At 38.8% G+C, this 19,621-nt stretch overlaps 1 protein-coding gene across 5 annotated transcripts; it reads right to left on the minus strand.

Annotated features, from left to right (window-relative positions):
- Positions 1 to 8,160: 8,160 nt before the first annotated feature.
- trim37 (tripartite motif containing 37) lies at positions 8,161 to 19,152 on the minus strand. Of its 5 annotated transcripts, none has more exons than XM_025065410.1 (26): positions 18,876 to 19,150; positions 18,749 to 18,779; positions 17,950 to 18,027; positions 17,621 to 17,722; positions 17,333 to 17,373; positions 16,971 to 17,087; positions 16,670 to 16,757; positions 16,286 to 16,408; positions 15,949 to 16,072; positions 15,026 to 15,093; positions 14,669 to 14,793; positions 14,458 to 14,508; positions 13,982 to 14,063; positions 13,655 to 13,731; positions 13,292 to 13,471; positions 13,088 to 13,202; positions 12,674 to 12,865; positions 12,358 to 12,491; positions 12,182 to 12,273; positions 10,967 to 11,188; positions 10,161 to 10,463; positions 9,789 to 9,932; positions 9,205 to 9,409; positions 9,007 to 9,098; positions 8,811 to 8,921; positions 8,161 to 8,585 (listed from the first exon to the last, which is right to left on the minus strand). In XM_025065410.1, exons 3-26 carry the CDS (start codon positions 17,968 to 17,970, stop codon positions 8,542 to 8,544), a joined length of 2,853 nt encoding a protein of 950 aa, XP_024921178.1. In that variant the 5' UTR covers positions 17,971 to 18,027; positions 18,749 to 18,779; positions 18,876 to 19,150; the 3' UTR covers positions 8,161 to 8,541. The 5 variants fall into 5 exon arrangements, 4 of the variants coding, with proteins under 4 accessions (XP_024921178.1, XP_024921179.1, XP_008330858.1 ...); XM_025065411.1 differs by lacking the exon at positions 18,749 to 18,779 and having other exon boundaries at positions 18,876 to 18,903; positions 18,997 to 19,147; XM_008332636.3 differs by lacking the exon at positions 18,749 to 18,779.
- Between the last annotated feature and the right edge of the window lie 469 nt (positions 19,153 to 19,621).

Below are 19,621 nucleotides of genomic sequence, written 5' to 3' on the forward strand. Positions count from 1 at the left end.
GAGGGCGCCCCCAACCCCCCCCCCCCCCCCCCCCATTTATTCAACCCCGCTCCTTAGTCCCGTAGTCCATTCGCACACACGTCCACCCACCTCTGCCTTTAATAACATGTCTCACGTAGATAGTAGTTGTGGCTCCTGCAGTTGTTATATGTGATTATTGAGTCTCTGTCAGAAGAGCGATGCTCTCTGTCCTACGACAAAATGTTTCCAAATATGAGGCAACCCTCTTAGTAAACGTTCTACTCATTCACGCTGTAGGTAAAGTGCAAAACTGTATCCACGTCATTGTTACGTCTGATCGGTTCATACAGAGACTTCGATGGAAATGATGGAGGCCGGTGAAATGAACTGAACCTTAGGGGCTGTAAAAAAGTCAAAGTCGAGATCAGGCTTTTCACACACAAAAAAAACACATTTCCTATATAACATCACACAGATATTAATGTGACATTAACTCAGACTCACACAGACAGAGACGCGACGCACATCTTTTTTCGTCTCTTGTCCTCAGGTAGCTCGTTGGGAATTTTAAGCTATTAGTTGAGCTTAATGTTGGCGTTTAATCGTGCGGCTTGCACCGTTGTCTTCTCAGCTGTTCTTTGTTGGCAAAGAAATAAAGCTCATAGCAGAGGCCAGAGTGATTATTGCTCTGTGTGTTTGCGGAGACAGAAAATACATGCTGCCTCCCCCCAATCCCCCTTCACATACAGTCAGTGGCCCTGCCATTATGCAGCCACAAATTGTCCACAGATAAAAGAGCTGGAAAGCTAACACACAAGATAAAGAGTCACTTAGCTGACTTACCGCTACATGGTCTAGTATTACAGGTAAATGTATACGCCTGGTACGCCTTGAGTTATTTCAGCTATTTCAGTCTGGCAGTTGCTTCTTTAGTTGCTGTCAAAAAATTAAAGCTGATTAATGACAGAGTAGCTGTGGATAAATCACAGCTAACCCTTATTAATCAGGATTAATTAATCAAGACGATGTCCAACAATATCAATCTACAGGTATTAACCATCTATAAATGTCTTTACCCTCACTGAAGTGAGTAAGGCGGATACATTTTTCTAAAAACACTATTTATTTTTTCCCAAATTGTAGTCAGTTCAACATCAGCTGCCTGATTCTGTTGAGCTTTACTCTCTGTAAATACTATACAGTAGGCAGCGGCACTACTCTGATAGTACACAGCAAAGATCCCAGTCCACTCAAAACTGCTCCCACAGTCCCAGAACAACTTCAGAATTTCATCTTCCTCAGATTTGATCCAGTTTTTACTAAGAAAAGCCCACCCTCCCCTCTACTGCCTGACACGCTGCTGTAAGTGTTGCATTTCACACAAATGTCAACCACAAACTTTAGGACTTCAGCAGTTGCACTTGCCAAAACCAGTGATAATCTGCGACCATTTTCAAGCTGTATTCCCTGTAATACATGTCACAGCATGCACACCTGTCAGCATTGGGAGCCCCTGGTAGTGCTGATTTATAAAGCAGATGAGCATGTTATCTTTAAAAAGTAGCCTTCAGATCATGAAAAGTTTCATATCAACAACCGTATCACTTTCTAATTACACGGAAGCTCGTACTCGGTTAAATCAACGAGGCGAATCGATGAAAAGCTAACCGTTATTTATTATTATAATTATTATATGTCACTGTTTTCAATACACAACACTATAGTCTTAGCCTATTGTATCTGCACTGTTCATCATATCTAGACCAAGTATCTCTCACATCAGCCACTGGACCAGTGGGGAAACCATGAGCTACATTCAAGTTCAGAACATTTGACTTTAATGAAAATGACAATGAACTATTAAACACACATTTGATTATTTCATACATATATGTATATATAATAAATGTCCTACAATAAACGCCAACCTTGTGTTAGCCACTGTTGCTACACATGTTCAGGTTTTTCTCACTCTAAGGTTTTTTAACCTAACTCAGATAACAGATAACAGAAAAAATAAGGAATAGACTAATAAAGCAAAATTGTCACAACGTGACAAAGCTACATTTGGACAATCCCTGCTCAGGGTTGGGATTTAATGAAAACTCATTTGAATGCATCAAATATTCCCCGGTCTCTGCTCCTGTAACAGGATCATTTCTCAGTTTCTGATCGATGCTGTGAATTTGCAAATGTCACAACGTTAGTATAACCAGGTTTTGTAATTTGTGCCTCCACATTCCGAGGCCCAGACACCGGCTGATCAAACACCCTGCAGGTTTCACATTTAAACAGGTCATTTATCCCAGTGCTGGTTCTGCTGAGGCAGCTTTGACAAATGGGGCCATCGCCTTCTAATTTCTGTGGTCACCGGCACTGGTCCTGGTCCTGGTGTTTTATGTAACCATCCTGTGGACTGTGCGTGGAGCAGAATGTACCTAGTGTCCCTGAACGTCATCAAATACAAAGGAATTGGTGTATTGGGGGGTTGTTAAAAGGAATGTACTCTGAGAAACTAAAGCTACGCCGTTCTTTTGTGGTCATATCACTGCAGGTGAAACACAAAGAATAGAAGAAAACAGAGCTTTAACAATACCCCATGAAGTCAGTGATGCGGTCACACAGTAAACAAAATATGTCCCACAAAGTTGGTGCACTTCAAAAATTGCTTTTAAAAAACACTCTTTTTCAATTACATTCAGTAACTGTGAAATTAAAGCCTGCACCAATTAGCATGGTGTCTGAACTGAAGATAATAGCTGTTTCTGTTTTGCAAGTAGAATTTTCTCTCTCTCTCTCACTAACACATTCTGGTTGAAGTGACCTATCCTCGGTGTTGATGATCAAGCCTTTGAACTCAAAACCTCTTGAGCGTTAATAGGACGAGGAACCTCCCAGTTATCATTTTTCTGTCTTTGCCTTTTGAAATGTATTGCAGGCTTTTCTTTCTGAGTTTATTTATCTTTACATTAAATCCATAAATAAATATAGGGATTTTTGCGCTATACATTTTGTTTAAAGTGATTCACCAGATTGCTTTGAGTCTCTATTGTATTTTTGGTAAATGTACCAACTTTTCCAGCAACGGGGTTTATTACATTGGGTACAAGGTGTGAGTTGAGCAAGTACTGGAGAATTAGAAATAGAATATTACAACACTGTTAAAAATAATTGACTTTTAAACGGGTTTCTTCAGGGTATGTTAGCTTAGCTGTCAACAGTAAAGACTCAGATGTAACATTTATTTATTAATAACAATAACCCAGGCTTCACATATTAAAGTCTTAATCATTAGCTTAAAAATACACACATCTCTACACTAAGTCAGTTGAATCATTCTTACAAGAGTATCTTGCCAATTATTAATTACTATATCAGTAATATTTATTTAATTCACACTGTGCAAGTGTCAGATGAGGAGGAATAAGGTGTTAATTAGGGACAAGAAAGGAAACTGAGCTGCTGCGATGAAAGCAACTTAGATTTTTCCTTTGACGTGGATAACGCAGGGTAATAAAATATAGAGCCTTCATTCCCAAAGTCTGGACCAGGGTAGGTGGCACATTGTTGGGCCAGGGTGATAAAAATCCAAATAACACATAGACCAAAAGGATTTTTGTTGTTGTTGCTGAAGCAATACAATGATACGTTGTACTCATTGTGATGAATACAAGTGAGACATTTGGTCCAAACAGTTGGTTAGTCTTTAGTGTGTCCGCTAGTAAAATGTTTGGGAAACACTGATCTAGAGAAACAGATGGTTCCATCAGGAGATAAAAAAAAAGCATGGTTACAAATATTTGTCGGTTTGTTTGTGTTATTATTCAAAATATTCCTTGATTAAAATTCAGAAAATAAAACAAATCACCTGCCTATTTGCCAAGTTAAAACTCATTACAGTTCAGTGTCGGCCATTGTTTGCGATCAGGGTTGAATCACCTTTTTTTTTTCACATTTCTTTTTTTAAATCATATTGAATGTTTGATGAATTTTTCACACCAACCGCCTCCTGCTGCTGCTTGAATAATGACTCGCCTTAAAGCAAAGATCTGTAATGAAGTCAGGAAAATTGTGTTTGGAAACTCTCTACAAGTCATTGAACATTTCCTGTTGTGGCCAGACATGAGCAGTCGTTGACAGAAAAGAAACAGACCAACTGTTGACAGACAGACAGTGGGAGTGGGGTGATCCTGATAGTCGATCCTGGTTCTTATGTTTTACCCATAAAAATAATATAAGAAAAAAAACCCCAGTAATTATATTCATTTGACCAGTTCCTTACTCTTTTAACCTTAAAAGACATTTCTGTCCTGCATCTTTGTGTGTTGCTTCATATCCGTGACTTTCTCTTCGCGACCTTTATATTTAGGCCATTTTTGATATGACGGTTGACATTTTTAAGACACTTTGAGACGCTCTCCATCAGGCTCGCATTATTTAAGTTGCAATTCTATTATCCATCAGTGGCTGTTGCCTGTTTCTATCTATTTCTTGGTGACAGCCTGGTAATGCCATTATATCCCAATGTTTTTGTTAATAGCCAATGATAAACCCTTACAGTTACAAACTCAGTGGTTGATGAAGGTAGTAGCTATAGTATTTTGTTGTCTAATAATGTAATTTGCTGTGTCTTTTGGAGTAATTGTTGAACCATTTAACGATATTCCCAAAGTGTCTGGACATGAGTAAATGGGTGAAGTAGAGACCATCGGCTGATAATCAGAGATCAGCTTTGTAGCTTCTATTTCAGTTTCTGAAAATGTAATTTGTCAATAAGAAGTGTTTCAGACACTTTTTGGGTAAAACATAAAAAACAGGGTCGGCTCAGAATCATACACACGTTGGCTGGTTGGTTTGGGGGGGGGGTTGTTTTGAGTGGCAGCAACTCTGTGCTCCCATGGTGTTCTTTGAGAGCCGACACATGGTGGCATGTTGTGCTGCTGGTGGTTACAGCCCGCAGCGTCTGTGCAGCACAGCTCCTGTTTTTCTATCTCCGGTGATTCACTACTGATTTTGCTTCATTTCAAATCACTGATGGTTTCACAGCAGGTATTAGCGAGCTGAGAAAATGCAGCACTGAAAACGCACCGTTACTGTGCTCACAGTGGTTAAGGATCTGTGCTGTTCATTCATCTAAAGCCACTGAAATAGGATTAGCCTACACTGTTACTCATCATCTAAAAGAAAATAGGGGGAAGAAAATCACTGTATGAGCAATAACAATAATAATGTTCATTTCTCTTTGTGGAAAATTTAGCCGCACCGGGAAAAAGCCTCACGCTCTGCTGCCTGTACTTAAAATTACTCTCAGTCTCACGATTCCTTCCCTGTGACGACAGAGCAGGAGCAGAACTCCAGCTCTGGCCTTCCATCATCTAAGTATAGGACCCTCCATGAATACTGCACTGTGTGTCTATGTACACAAAACAGCTTTTTTTTTCTATTTCTCTGTAAGCAATAATGACGTTGCGTTGAAAGGCTCGCTGAGGGTTTGTCTTCTGCTGAAGGATGAAGCCATATCTGAAAGGTCACACACTTCCTCAAGTCAATATTTAATCCATTTTTCCTACTATAGGGAAGAGGATTATGAGTCACAATGTGCTGCCAACGACAGTTCCCCATATACACTCCCCCGACTAATGTCGTCACTGAGATGTAAACTCGGTCTGCAGGTCCATGGAAAAATTAGTGTAAGTGTCTCTTCGGGATATTTCAGGAAGCAGGACACTTGTCTTCCTTCCTGGAGTCTGGACGTGTGTGTACATTTGAAAAGATTGACTGCAGTTCAGAGCAGGTGGATGTCTGCACACTGTTCAAATGTCAGCCAAGGGTGAGTGTGGAGGGGAGGCTGTTATGAGTGAAGGCTGTGATTGATTACAGAGAGCAGATCTCGCCTTCTTATCCTTCAGACTTGAAGACAAACCCCCACATTGGCTCCTATTCAACACGCAGGATAATAGGTTTGGAAAAAAAAAACAGTAAAACACAACGAGTACCTGTATTTATCTGTGTTCCTGTAGTATATAAAATGTGTATTGTAACTGGTGACTAATTATCATGTATATAAAGATTAGACCAAGTCTTTGGCTCGTGCATTCTGTTCCTTATCTTCTTTTTTCCTCAGACAAAACAAAACATCAGAACAGCAACAGGTTATTTTTCAAAAACAGCTATAGGGACAAATAATTCACAGAAACAACTGTGGAATTTTGTCATAATGTTTGATGATGTCAATGTTCTCCTGGGATTAAGAGACATGAACATAGTAATACGTCAATGACTGGAAACCTGACCAGACACCAAGGGCCTGAAAATCTACAAAAACAGCAACTAAAAAACAACAACTAAAAAATAGACAAGCCTTTTCTGAAATTGTTCTTGTTAATCATCAGGCGGTGGCTGTAACAGGAAGTACAGATTTGATAGGTTTCACAGGTAAAACCTAAGGATGCTGTTTACAGAGTGAAAGACCAGAAGGCAGAATGCAGTGTGTTCTTCGTGTGGAACAGTTCTGTTGAACTGCCGTTACATAAACAGCTTTTCAAAAGTGAGCAATCCTCCACATTCTGTCTATAAAAAGACTCCTCATTTCACCCCACTTGTAATCTGGCTTTTGTATTCTCTCCATTCTAACGGGTTTCGGCTTTGAGGAAAACCCTGCCGTGAAAGAATGTGTGGGTTTTTTTCCTCAAGTATGGCGACAAATAAGAAACAAAACTGATCCATGGTTTCAACATAATGACATTAACATTTAAATGAGTTCTCACTGAGAGATTCAGGCTTTTAAGATGCTGAGAAAATGCATATGAAACGGTACCAAAAGGGAAAAGTAAATAATAATAAAAAGGGAAGTAGGAATGAAAATGTATATGGAAATGAAACCAAAAATGTGTGTGTGTGTGTGTGTGTGGGGGGGGGGGGTGTTAGAATGTAAATGTAAATAAAAAGGAAATGAGAATAGGATTACATTTGGATGGACTGTATCAGAGGAACAGCTAAGGTCAAGAGGTTTAGAGGTAAACTACAACAGACTTTCATGGACTGGACATGAGTTAAAGGGAGACAGTAGAACCTATTAGCCACAGGATGTTACAGAAAGAGCTGTTAAGAACCAGACATGATTCATGACAGTAGAGAATATGAAAATGGTCGGTGTAATTTTACCTGGCGCCATGGACAGGAAGAGATGGAGGCAGCGGGTCCATTTTGTAGATCACTGAAAGGTAAAGCCAAAGAAAGATGATTTACATGGTTGTATTTATGTTTCTGTTCCCATCTGTTAATGTCTCACATATTAGAGAAAACTTCATCTGGACATCATATAAAAACAGGTCTAAATGATTGGTTAAAAAAAAACCAAAACTTTGCCTTGTTTCTAACTGTGGAAATACCCTTTTAATGTCAATAACACTCTTGTCACACATTGTGTAATATTTATTTTACTTTGTTACTCATGGTAACCGGTGTCTAAAAATGATAGTATTCACTTGTGTCCGTTCTCCAATCTTGTTGTGCTGCCATCAAGTGGACATAAAACGGTAAACTTAAAAAACTGTAAAAGCCATCCTTCAAGACAGACATTAATTAGCCAAGGCCAAATGATTTAGATGAAAAATAAAGACACAGAAAAATCTAAATATTTTTTCAGGAAGAAGTCACCCTAAGATTAACCTATAAATATATTAAGTGTCTAAAGTTTGTATAAAATGTTGCAGAATAAATACAAAAACCATTTAGTATTGTAAATGTACAAAAATAAATGGATGATATCAGGTGGACAGACAGACAGACAGACAGCACTTTATTAATTCCTTGAGAGTTCCCTTTGGGAAATTTAGGAATTATTAAAGTTTCATAGTATATTATGTATATAGCTGCAGGTCAGGAGAATGAGTGTATTTCATATTTATTTCAGTGTAAAAATAGCATATTTACCTGAAAAATCTGCGAAGTGACAAATATTTCTGAAGACCTTCAGGACGAGTTTTGGATACCTGAAAACTCCCTGAAAACACAGACTTCAATCTTCTTTTCCTAACAAAACTGAGCTGACCTTCAGTGAGAAAATGGTAAAAACAATATCACCAATTTTATATTTCTTTATATCATTATCTTCACTACCTACTTTCTGCCATGTTTAGAAAATGGCAGTTTATTGTTTCTGTATTAATAACATTCTTTAGTTATATACACTCTCCATACTTTCACATTCTTTATTTGTTATGCATAAAATTTAAATTAAACAAACAAACAAACCAACAGAGTCGTTGCACAAGTGGCTGCAGTAGAAGTTTTCCTCTTAGGCAGCAGAGATTTGCTGTATTTCCAATATATTAAAGATAATATGCTATTTAGTGTCTGTAAAAATTCAATGCATCGCATGTAGTTCCTCTAACCTACAGGGTTCTGGTCAAACAGTGCATCAAAAACATCAGGTGCTGTAAATCATTTCAACTTCATGCATCAGCAGCAGCTTCTACTCTACACATCAGACTGACACCAACAGATCTTTGTCAGTGTCATGCAGTATCACTGAGGGTCGAATGTACGGGATCTCTGATCGGACCAACTCTGACTGAATCACCTGTCAGTTGGTAGAGTGATGTCATCAGAAAGATGGTCTCCTGCAGAGGAAAAAATAAATAAAACACATTTTCTTGGATTGATTATTTTTATTTAAATTTGAAAATAACCTTTACTTGTAGTTACAATTATATGTATAACTTTTATATAGATATTTAAAGTTAAGCCATTACTAATATGTCTAAGTGAATACAAAGATATGCAATGTTATGAGAGTAGATACATATGTATGTGTGTCCGAGTGTGTGTGTATGTGTGTGTGTTACCCGTGCAGGGAGCAGCCTGGTTGTCGTAACTGGAATTGTTGCTCTGCAGCACTTCATCTTCAGTGTCACTGTCACTGCTTGTTGCTGCCACAAGACCAGATGAGGGCTGATCTGCAGTCATTGAAAACAGGAGATTTTTCACTTTTAAATTGTTATTTAAAATGTAATTATAAAAAAACAAATGAAATGAACTGACCTTCCTTTGCGTGTGGCTGTGTAGAATTAGTCTCCAGCAAAGACTGATGGGAGTTTGCTGAACCTTCAGAGTCACAGTTCAACATTGTTGCCCTACAGCAGGAGGAAAAGGATGAGCTGACTTCTGCAGACATTTCTATAAAAAAAACAAAAACCTTTTTGCTCTAGATACAAAACTACTACATCTGCTGAGACACACCCCAAAGTCCTGCTGCTGCCATTTTTACTGACAATCAAATAGCTTGGTGCTCTCAAGGAGAAGATGCCGCCATCCTTTGGCCCTGAGGCGGCGAACAGCTGCTGCTGCTCCAGGGAGTACTGCTGCTTGGAGGTGGAGGCCTGGTCTGATGAAGAGCTGCTGTGAGACACGTGGGAACTCTGTGCACTGTTAGCTTTTAGCAAACCTGCAGATCAGAAAGAAGAAAAAAAATTGATATTGGCATTTTAAATAGGGGAAGCTGCATTTGTTCAGTGACGAGGGAGCTTTAGCATGGACATACGTCTGTCCCAAAAATATTGTGTTTGCACCTTAGATATTTGATTCAAGTGCAGAATCATAAGATCAGACTTTATTCTTCCCACACCGAGGAAATTCAGAAAATCATAGGCCCTTTCACGATAAAGACAAACAATGATATCTTGAATTCATGTTGCAAAGGACTTGTAACTATTTTGAGCACATAATGCTCATAATATGACAACAACATATACAGCCTGTCAAGATGAGGAAGTCAACTTGGTCTAGGGTGACCAACACTCAATAACTGAATTTCAACTACTGACCTTCTGCACCTCCAACCTCTTTTGGGTGGTGACTGAGCTCAGTGGAAGACTCTGCTCCACTCAGCTCCTTGTCCATCTCCTCTGGATTCCTCTTCATAACCACTGAATCACTACTGTCCAGAACAGGAGACAGAGACTTCCTGGCTATTCACAGAAAGAAGAGACACACATGGGCACACATACAAGTTTGACTCCGTCTTCATTCAGTCATCATAGTGATACATGTTATCTTCTTCAATAACACCAAGCCAAGTTTGTTAATGCAGGGCTATAAAAACACACTGCACAAAATATGTTGAACACTAATCACTTAAAAGCAAAAACCGTGAGCAGCATAAGTTCAACAGCCTTTTAAAATTTGGCAGTCCTTACCCGGACGGCTAGCCCTGGACCGCACGGCAGCTCTGCAAAGGAGGTCCAAATCACTGGTCTTGCGACAGGCTGAAAGCTCTGAGTCAGCACGATGAGAGGGGACCTCCTCCACGCTGAAGGCCCCTGATGGGCCAGGCCTGGGCTCTGCAGGCGCTCGAGCTTCCAGCACTTGGTTCTTGGCAGACATCTTACTGCGGACTTCTGCCATCTGAGCCTTGAGGCGAACAAGGACCCCAGAGTCTGGCGTAGATCGCCGAACCACCTGAGGCCGTCGCTCCCGTTCTTTTCTGGAGTGAGAATGAGCTGGAAAACACAGGAGGATCAGGAGTGGTTTGCATGTTTTGCTAATTGACATATGAATAAACAAAGTGCAACTGATATTTGCATCAAATAACATTCTGACCAAGAGGGAGACCCTCTTTTTTACGGTTTTGCTCGCTGTCCGCTTACATTCTACATAATGTTCCTCGATTCCTTAGCAAACATTTGTATCCACACCAGAACTAAAGAGGAACGTCATAGCGGATACAACTTTATAATTAATAAGTAAATATCTAATACAGAGAGAGTTTATTATGGTCTGCAAGCAAAAAGTAGAGAAAAAAAAATCATATGTTGAACTGAAGATATTCAGCTTCACCAGTGTGTTTTTGGACTTCTCATGCTTCTCTCTGTACAACCACTGCAGTTCCACCACAAGATTTCTTGCAGTAAATCTGTTGTGCCCTTGAATCCTCTGCACATTTTCAAGCATTGATGTTTAGTTCAGTGATAATCACGCGCTATTAGCTGATGTGTTTACAGACCTTGTGTGTGCAGCAGAGATAATGGAGGCCGAGGCTGAAGGCCCCACAAAGACTCCACGCTGCTGCGCTCCTTTAAGTCCAGAAGTTGGATCAGGATGACGGGATCCAGCTCGAGAAGACTGTTGCTCCCTGCGGCACACGCCCCAGCTCCGCTATTACTGCTGCTACGAGCAGAAGCAGCAACACATCGATGTAAAGAAGGTGCACTGGAGCCGCCTCCTCCTGCAGAAGATGCAAGAAGACAAAGGTTTATATGGTTTTCACTGATTCCAACAAAACTTTTTCCAACTTTTTCTCAACGTGGTGTGGAAAAGAAGGACGTTTAATGAAAAATTAGGGCTTTTTATTTTGATGTGTGGTGTGGAAAAGAAGGACGTTTAATTTAAAAAAAGAGTGCATTAAATGTGAGACATGTAGCTATTAAAACTAACTGAAAGTAGCTGAAAAATTAGGGCTTTTTATTTTGATGTTCTGTCTGTACATTTTTTGGCCAAAAATAAAATCAGAAGGGTTGTATGACGGGTTGTATTTCACTCCATTGTCTCATCCTGTTCATGCCTTTTAGCACAGACAGAGTGAAACACTTAAACAGTCACGATGTTCTTGTTTGCAACAGCAGAAGGACACATCTGTTCAACTAACCATAGTAATTAGCCAGGGTGATGTCATTATTTCTGGCAGGACTTCTAATGTCTGGAGTGTTTTTTTTATTATTATTATTATTATTATGGTTGTGTTTCTTTAGGTGTTTGACTGAATGACTAGATAAATAGGAGATGTCCCAGTAATGGAATGGAAACCAAATAAGAGCCTTAAGTGCATGTGCTGGTAGAGTGCACCTATCTGCACTCACTTGACTGTTGTTAAACACCAGTTCTGCCCTAATGTGTCATTTTCTGGGCCAAAATGTGGACACATGATTGTATAAGGCCAGATGGCGGAACAAAAAGTGGCTTTTTTGCTGATACTCCAAAACAAAGGAGAATGAGAACATGCAGCATTCAGTTTATAGTATATAACATACAGTAAGTCACACTGTGGCCTTTTATTTCTGCCACTCATCGTTTATGTCTGTCATACTGATCCTTCAGGGTAAAAAGGGGTTGGGGCTTTAATGTGTGACACAAAGCTGGAATTTTAATTACATTTTATATTTTCAAAGTTAAATGTTAAAGTTAGATGTTTAAAGTATATAAAAAAAATATCAATGTGTACCAAACATGCCTGTGGCTCCTGCCAAGTCATCAAAAAGTTCTCCTTCCTCTGTTTCCAGGTTCCCAATAAAGTCCACGTCGTTTTCTCCCGACCTAAACAAATACGTCCAAAAGTATTTTACATACGCGGGTAAAAAAAGCAGGAAAAAAATTAAGAAATAAATAAAAATATCTTACATAGTCTCCTCATCAATGTCATTCTCTTCTGTGTTGCTGGTGGCTGTGGAGCTTCCTGATGTGCTGCTGCCATCCAGAGGGTTCACCTCCTCCTCTGTGAGACAGTCCACTTCCAGGTCACCATCTGACAATTCCTGAACAACAGCATAATTAGAAAATTATCTAACCAAGCTCTTAGTGTAAATTATTATTATTTTCACAAACTAGTCATGATTCTGATGAAGGCATTTATCCTTTTAATAGAATCTGGGAAGAATGTTTCCCAGACAGAACACCAAATAGTGACAGTGATTTGCTTCCAGAGCATATTTCTTACATTCGAGTCATCCTGTTGTGTCCTCTCCTCTTCCTCTGCTTTTTTAGTGTTGATCAGCGTTGTGTGGATGTCATCGTCACTCTTCACTGAGCGAGGGTCTCTTTCAGAGGCAGTGGTGCTTGTAGCCAGCCTCAGGTCAGGAGGAGAGGAGCTGCGGGAGGTTTGACGGCGAAACAGTTCAATGGCCAGTCGCTGTAATCAGATACACGTGTCAGTCAAGGTGAACGTTAGCTCTGTGAGGCAGGGTGTTTAACTCAGGTTGTACTTGATGAAGTAGCACTGAAATCCTCATAGTGACCCCTGACTCCTTTTTTATTTGGACTCTGACTATATGTCAATAGTGTAAAAAAAACTATTTCATACACACATGGACACACGCACATACACAGAGAGCACACAATAATCCGTGCTTACTTCTTTAAGGTTGTTAATCTGCTGAATGTAGCCACTCTGTGCCGACTCCAACTGGCTGATGTACCAGTACTGATCTCTGCACTTCTGGAAGAAGGTGGGTGAGCGAACCTGATAGCTGGGCAGCACACATATTAACATAAATTACCTTTTTTTCAACCTTCTGCTAAAGGAAAATATTGCATATCTGTGTGTATCTCTGCTGACCACAGAACCAGCGTGTCCGTCTGAGTGTTCAGGTAACCCTCGCTTGCTAAAAGATCCAGTCTGAAGAAGCGGTTGTAGCCCCAGCATTCACCAACCTCAAAGTCTGAGGCAAATTCCCGAATGATGTTCTTAGTTGGGTCGTTGGAGGCTTGATGAACCATCTCCACTCGGTACTCGTACCTGCACAGATTAAGTACAGATTTAGCTGAGAAAAATACAAGAGATGTAAGGGCTACCAAACATTTTTGTCTATTTTTTTTAATTATTTAAATTGACTGAATAATACAGCTAACATGGAAACACGTGGCAGGGGAATCAAAGGTAAATGAATGAAAAAAGAGACATTAGGTTATAAATATGTACTTTGACGTTTCAGGAAGTCCGGCAGACAGCTCCAAGAACACAGACAGGTAGTTTCCACGAACCACACCGTTACCATCCTGAGAACAAACATACAGTGTCAGTGAATGAGTGTTGAGAAAGAATCATACTGAGACTATTTGTAAGATGGATATATACAGTATATATTAAATAGATATAAGTGGAGCAGAGTGTGTATAGGTTTCCATCTAGGAGCAGGCCTCTGCACTACTTCAGTCATTTAGTAACACACAAAAGAAAGTATTTTTAACTGAGGCATCGATTTTAAATAAAATAGAAAGAAAGAAGAAGAAACTTTTTCAGACTCACTGGATAAACTTTGAGTCTCCAGCACAGGCCAGATATCTGTAGTGGTGGGCTATACACTGGGTCAGCCCTCTGCCTCAGAGTACTACAAAATAAACAAAAACACACAGTTTGACTAATCAGGTAAGCACACATTGAAAGTATGCATAACTGAATACCAAGCCCCCCATTCAATCTTTTATAATTACCAAGGACACAGAGCTTTGATAAGATAATGCATTTATGTTGTTTTTTTCCAATACTCTACAGCCGTCTGGCTAAAACCACCTCAAGCCTCATTCCCACTCGGCTGAAAAACTGTTTTAAGCAGATCGTAAACATGTTTATGACCAGAGGGAAAGTGTTTAATTAACATTGACTCTCAGGTCAAAAACAACTCAAATACGTCAGTGTTTTATAAAAGCCGCAGCTCCAATTGGCCTCAGAGGAAAAACAGTCCATGGTGAACAAACCACAGGAAGAGAAGTAGGAACACTCACCTGAAGTTGACAAGAACAAATGTGCTGGAGTCATAGGCAGGGACCAGCTCACTGTAGGGAGAGAAAGGAACAAAATGCCAAACAATCATGACCAATAAAGAAAATCTAAAAGACACATTTAGTGAAACTACTTTTGTGTACAACACAAGTTATGAAGGTTAAAAACTCCTTAAGAAGGATGTCAGCTGTTAAACCACGGGCGTCCAGCTACCTGGTGAAGTCTGGAGGGACTGGTGTGGTGACGAAGGACTGCATGGGTTTTCTATGGACCTGCTGAAACATGAGCAGAATCTCTGGACTCTTGGAGATGAGTTCACTTTTGCTGCAGGAGTGAAGCTGTTCCACACAAAAAGAAGAGAAAATAACAGTCAAGTGGTGGCCATCAGCGTATAAACACAATGGAAAATGACTTAGTGAGAAGATTATTTATTTTTTGTAGTGAAATCAGTCTTAAATGTTTTTTCTCCAAAAACAACAACAACAACAACAACAACAACAACAGACAGGACAGGACTTATCTGAGTGTAGCCAAATGAATAAAGGCTTTGAGCTTCTGCAGAACACCAACCTGATGCTCCACCTCCTGCAGCAGTGACTCCAGCAGCTCTGTCTCCTGGGTCAAGGACGTCTTCTGGCCTGGTGGGGAAGGAACACATTTCTATTTTCAGCAAATGTGTGCTGAATGTGGGGCACTCAGATTGAGGCTGGCCAGTTATGAGTGGGTGTGTGGTAGTGCAGGGGGGTGTATGGGCGCAATCAGTGCATGCATACACTCATTGCAGATAAATATTTTAGATGTACATTATCTCCAGATATGAAAAGGTGCCTCACTGCTTTTAGCATGGAGTCAGGATTCTGTGTCTGGTTAAGACTTCAAACTTCAGACAGACTTTTAGAAGTAGTGGCGTCTTGTACAGACCGGAGACACTTTCCGGCAGAAGGTTTAAAACACTGACATACATGTTGTGAATACACACATGTTGTGAATACACACTTCTGTTGATCATTTACAAACAGGACTTTTCTTTTTAACAAGAGTAAATCATTTTTACAAGTTGTGATTTCAGTTTTAGACTGACTCAACTTTTTTGAATTATTACCTGGCAGTTTTGAAACACCATGTGAACTAATGAGAGTCTGCCCTCGCTGTGGAGATTTTAAAAAAGTAGGACTTGCATTTTTATTTCACAACACAATTGGAGGTAGGAAAAGTAAAACGTTTTTAAAAAAAATGACCTTAAAAAAAGAAATTATATTGTCACAATTGCATCTGTAAAAGTGGTGGATAACCAGGAAGTCTACCATTGGCTTCTAATCGTCATCTAATGTCTAATCGTCATATAAAAGCAGTAGTTAAAGTATGTGAACACAAAAGCCAGCATAAAATAATCTTTAAAAAAATAAAAGATCATCCTCATCCCAAACCATCTGCTTCTGCCTTGTAACCCCGACAAAGACACACAGGGACAGTGTTGAGTCCTGAAATCCTACCCATGAGAGTGATGAGTTTGTTCTTGAGCTGATTGTCCAGACGTGCGATCATCATTTCCACAGCATTTCGTATCTCTCGGACTCTCTCGTCCTTGGCTCCTCTGACAGCCTCAACGTTCCTCTCCTGTAATGATGTCAGGTTACTGCCATCTGGTGGATATTTTCTGAACAATATACAGTATAGTACTAGTACCAATATTAAATTCCTTAATAAAATTGAACTTAAAAGTTTGAATCTAGAAAAGGATAAATAGTATCAAAAATAAGTAAATGTCAGGTCATCAGTTTTAGTTTAATGTAGTCTTCATGTCTTCAAGCAACAACAAACAGTTCTCACCACTTCCTGCACCAGACTGATGAGCTCCATGAGGCGACGGCGTAGTTTAGCAACCTCCTCCTTTACCTTGCTCACATGTTGCTCATAGATCTCCACAAGAGGTTTAAAGGTATGGCCGCCATGCTGTAAACAATACAGTTACTTGAAGACTAAATTACAACACTGTTTTTCAACAAACTTGAAACAAACAGACTTTTACCTAATATATATATAATGTATAATCATAATTATTATTAATTAATTATTTAATCTTTAATCATTCACATTTTAATTAATTAATCTGCAGAAATACTTCAACATTGGTTAGCAAGTTGAAATGAATCGAAGAGACTTTTGTATCCTTGCTATGGTAACCATATATTAAAAAGCAAAGAGTTCAGTTACCATTCCTCCCCACAGAGCACACTGATGGCAGATGCATTTCTTACACGTCCAACAGAAAACACTCAGCTTCTCGTGATGGTTCTCACATCTACCAGAACCAAACAAAGAAAAAATTTAATTTCTTTTTTTAATTTTCCTTTTTAGAGCCATTTTAAAAAGAACTTCTCTTGCTGCTTATATAACATAAGAGCCCCTAAATCACAGACATCCCTGTGGTTTAGCTGAAAATGTTAAACAAAATAGTTGATCATTTTAAATTCACAAGAATGTAGGATGAGACCTAGAAACAGAAGCTACTCACTTGTCTTTGTCATTGTCTTCGTGCTTTGTGAGGCTGCACAGCTGTAGAGTGTCCAGCTGTTGGGTGACCTCCTCTGCCCAACGACAGTTTACCAGCTCCCTCAGCTGGAGAGGAGCACTGTGTGTACACAAACACAATGTTTATTCTTACATTTTAATTTCTTGTTTGTTTGTTTTTTTATTTGTTAACGTGTTAATATTAAATGATGATAAAAAATGTATTTGGGGTTGAAAATTAAAACAATATTATAATATGTGTTTAAGTAACTGTGTTTATACTTAATCTATAATTGGACATGTCTTAACAGTTGAAAAAACAAATGTCTCATGTATTATGCGTTAAGGGTGGCGGGTTGGTCTCACCGACAGTGTGGACACTGGGCTCTCTGCTCTGTTAACCATCGCTATCAAAAACAAAATCAAGAAAAATTATATAATATCTTAAAGTAATAAAATATAATTCAGGCATAATTGACAGGTAAAAACAGCAGAAGACATTATTATTCTACATCAAATTCAGAAAATGTGATCAACTGAGTTTGTGACCCATCAGTTTTGTCTCCATAAACATCAGTTATTTCTAATACCAGAAAGCAATTTTTGTTCTACATAAAACATCTCCAGCCCTTAGTCTAATGTGAGCAGTCTTACTCGTATGCAGCTGAAGCAACACAGTTTGGAGCAGTGTGGGCAGAGGCGAGCATCCCTCAGTTTCTCCATGCATATGAAGCAGCGAAACACCTCTGCAATGCTCTGCACAAGGATAAGAGATGGAAATATTACTGTTGGAAAACAGACAGTAGAAGCCTTGTATGCTGGTTTTGTTTAAAGCACTTGTCATAATGACAAGAATGTCAGGATAAAATTTTGCTGTAAACATTTAGGCTATTATTGTACAAACTAAATTTCGTATCACCTCTGGTGCATATGACAATAAAGATTCCTTCCTTCCTTCATGGCTTGATGCATACAATACATACCTCCACACTTTGTTCATCCATTTCAGCCAGTTTGAGGTTGCTGGTGTCAAGAACAAATTAAAGACTTTGTAGACAAGTCTAAAAAGAGAAACAATGTTTGTGTCATTTATGCTATAAACTATATAGGGTACAACGATTTGTTCTTACATTTGAATGTTGTACGAAAAATAATGCTTTACTGGGTTTGTGCTATGCACAGCAACTTAGCTAAATGGAGCCAGCTAACATGCTAGCTTTACTTTACTAACATTTACTGTATTAAATAATAAAATAAAAAACATGCTGTTAAAATACATCAATTCCATTAAAGAATTCTAAGTAGAAAGACACAAAGTATTTAGCCACAATTTTTTTATAGAGAGAAACCTGGAAGAAAACAGGAAGAAAAAAATGACAAAGTCAATCAGTAATAATAAACAAGAAAACAATATTGTTTGAAGATTATATACTGAAAACGTTTTTAAAGTACAAACAAACAACTACATTTTTAAAATTATCATTAAACAACACAGTCCATCCGAATCGGACTTGTCTAAACTACAGTAACTAAAAGTAACACAAATGACAAATGAGAAAGGTGTTGATTAAAAATCAATGAACCAATGCGGGCACGGTTATAAAGAGAAATAGCTGATAGCTAAAACAACAACAAAAAAAGAACATTTCAACAGCCTACTTGGAGAGGCAAATTACGGTTATAAAAAAACACATTTTAGTGGTCAGAAACGCTGTTAGCATGTTGACTGTGTGAGAATTAACACTAGAGGCCTAGAACAATGTACATACACTGACAGCTAACCTGATGAAGGTAGTAGTTGTCAGGCGGTTACCTGTTCAAAAATATGGGGATGAACATTTTTTAAATTCAACATATAGAGTATGTCGCGACAGGTTCGTATTCAATATTTGCTCACTGTTTCACTAACCTTGCAGCTTCAGCTTGTTCTGTCACACCTGATAAACGACAGGGACAATGCGGTTACGTTACATGCCATTAATCATAACCGACAGTAAAACCGTCTCCGTTGTTGTAGCTACATTCGAAACCTCTGTTCAGCTCTGCGACGGTTGGACGAAGCTTCAAAGCGAAGAAAGATGTTAGCCTTATCGCCTTGGGCAGAAAGATGTGTACAGAAAGCAGCAGAGTCTGTCCTCAGAAAATATCCAATCAAACGGCTCCGTTCCTACCGCTTGTTTGTCGTGTTCTTTCGCATTTGCCAAAGACACGTGGGTGAAATATCGCCCTCGCCTGGACTGGAGGGACAGACTGATGTTTATCAAAGGCTGGCGGCAGTGCTGTCTCTAATAGTTCCGAAGCCCGTGTATTTTGTTGCATATTATAAAATAATGTCATAGCATTATGGAGATAGGTTAAAAAGTTTTATTACAATTAAAAATGTATTTATTTTAAAGTAAAAAAACTAGAAAAGATAAATAGAATTAAATATATTTTTTGTTGTTGTAATTATTATTATTATTATTGTTGTTGTAATTATTATTATTATTATTGTTGTTGTAATTATTATTATTATTATTGTTGTTGTAATTATTATTATTATTATTGTTGTTGTAATTATTATTCATGTATTAAGGTTGCACTTTGTCTGAGACTTTACCGTTTATACATTTGCGTGCAGTTCTAGTTTGTAATAAAAGCTGGGAGTGTATATTT

Source organism: Cynoglossus semilaevis, chromosome 19 (assembly GCF_000523025.1).
Source record: "Cynoglossus semilaevis isolate Cse_v1.0 chromosome 19, Cse_v1.0, whole genome shotgun sequence".
Taxonomy (NCBI): Eukaryota; Metazoa; Chordata; class Actinopteri; order Pleuronectiformes; family Cynoglossidae; genus Cynoglossus; species Cynoglossus semilaevis.

Coding starts and splice junctions, on each gene's coding strand:
- trim37 (XM_008332636.3), bottom strand. CDS start 17,970: ATGGATGAACAAAGTGTGGAG. Junction 16,758..16,970: donor GAAGACAATGACAAAGACAA/GTGAGTAGCTTC, acceptor TGGTTCTGGTAG/ATGTGAGAACCATCACGAGA. Junction 13,472..13,654: donor GGACTTCCTGAAACGTCAAA/GTACATATTTAT, acceptor TAATCTGTGCAG/GTACGAGTACCGAGTGGAGA.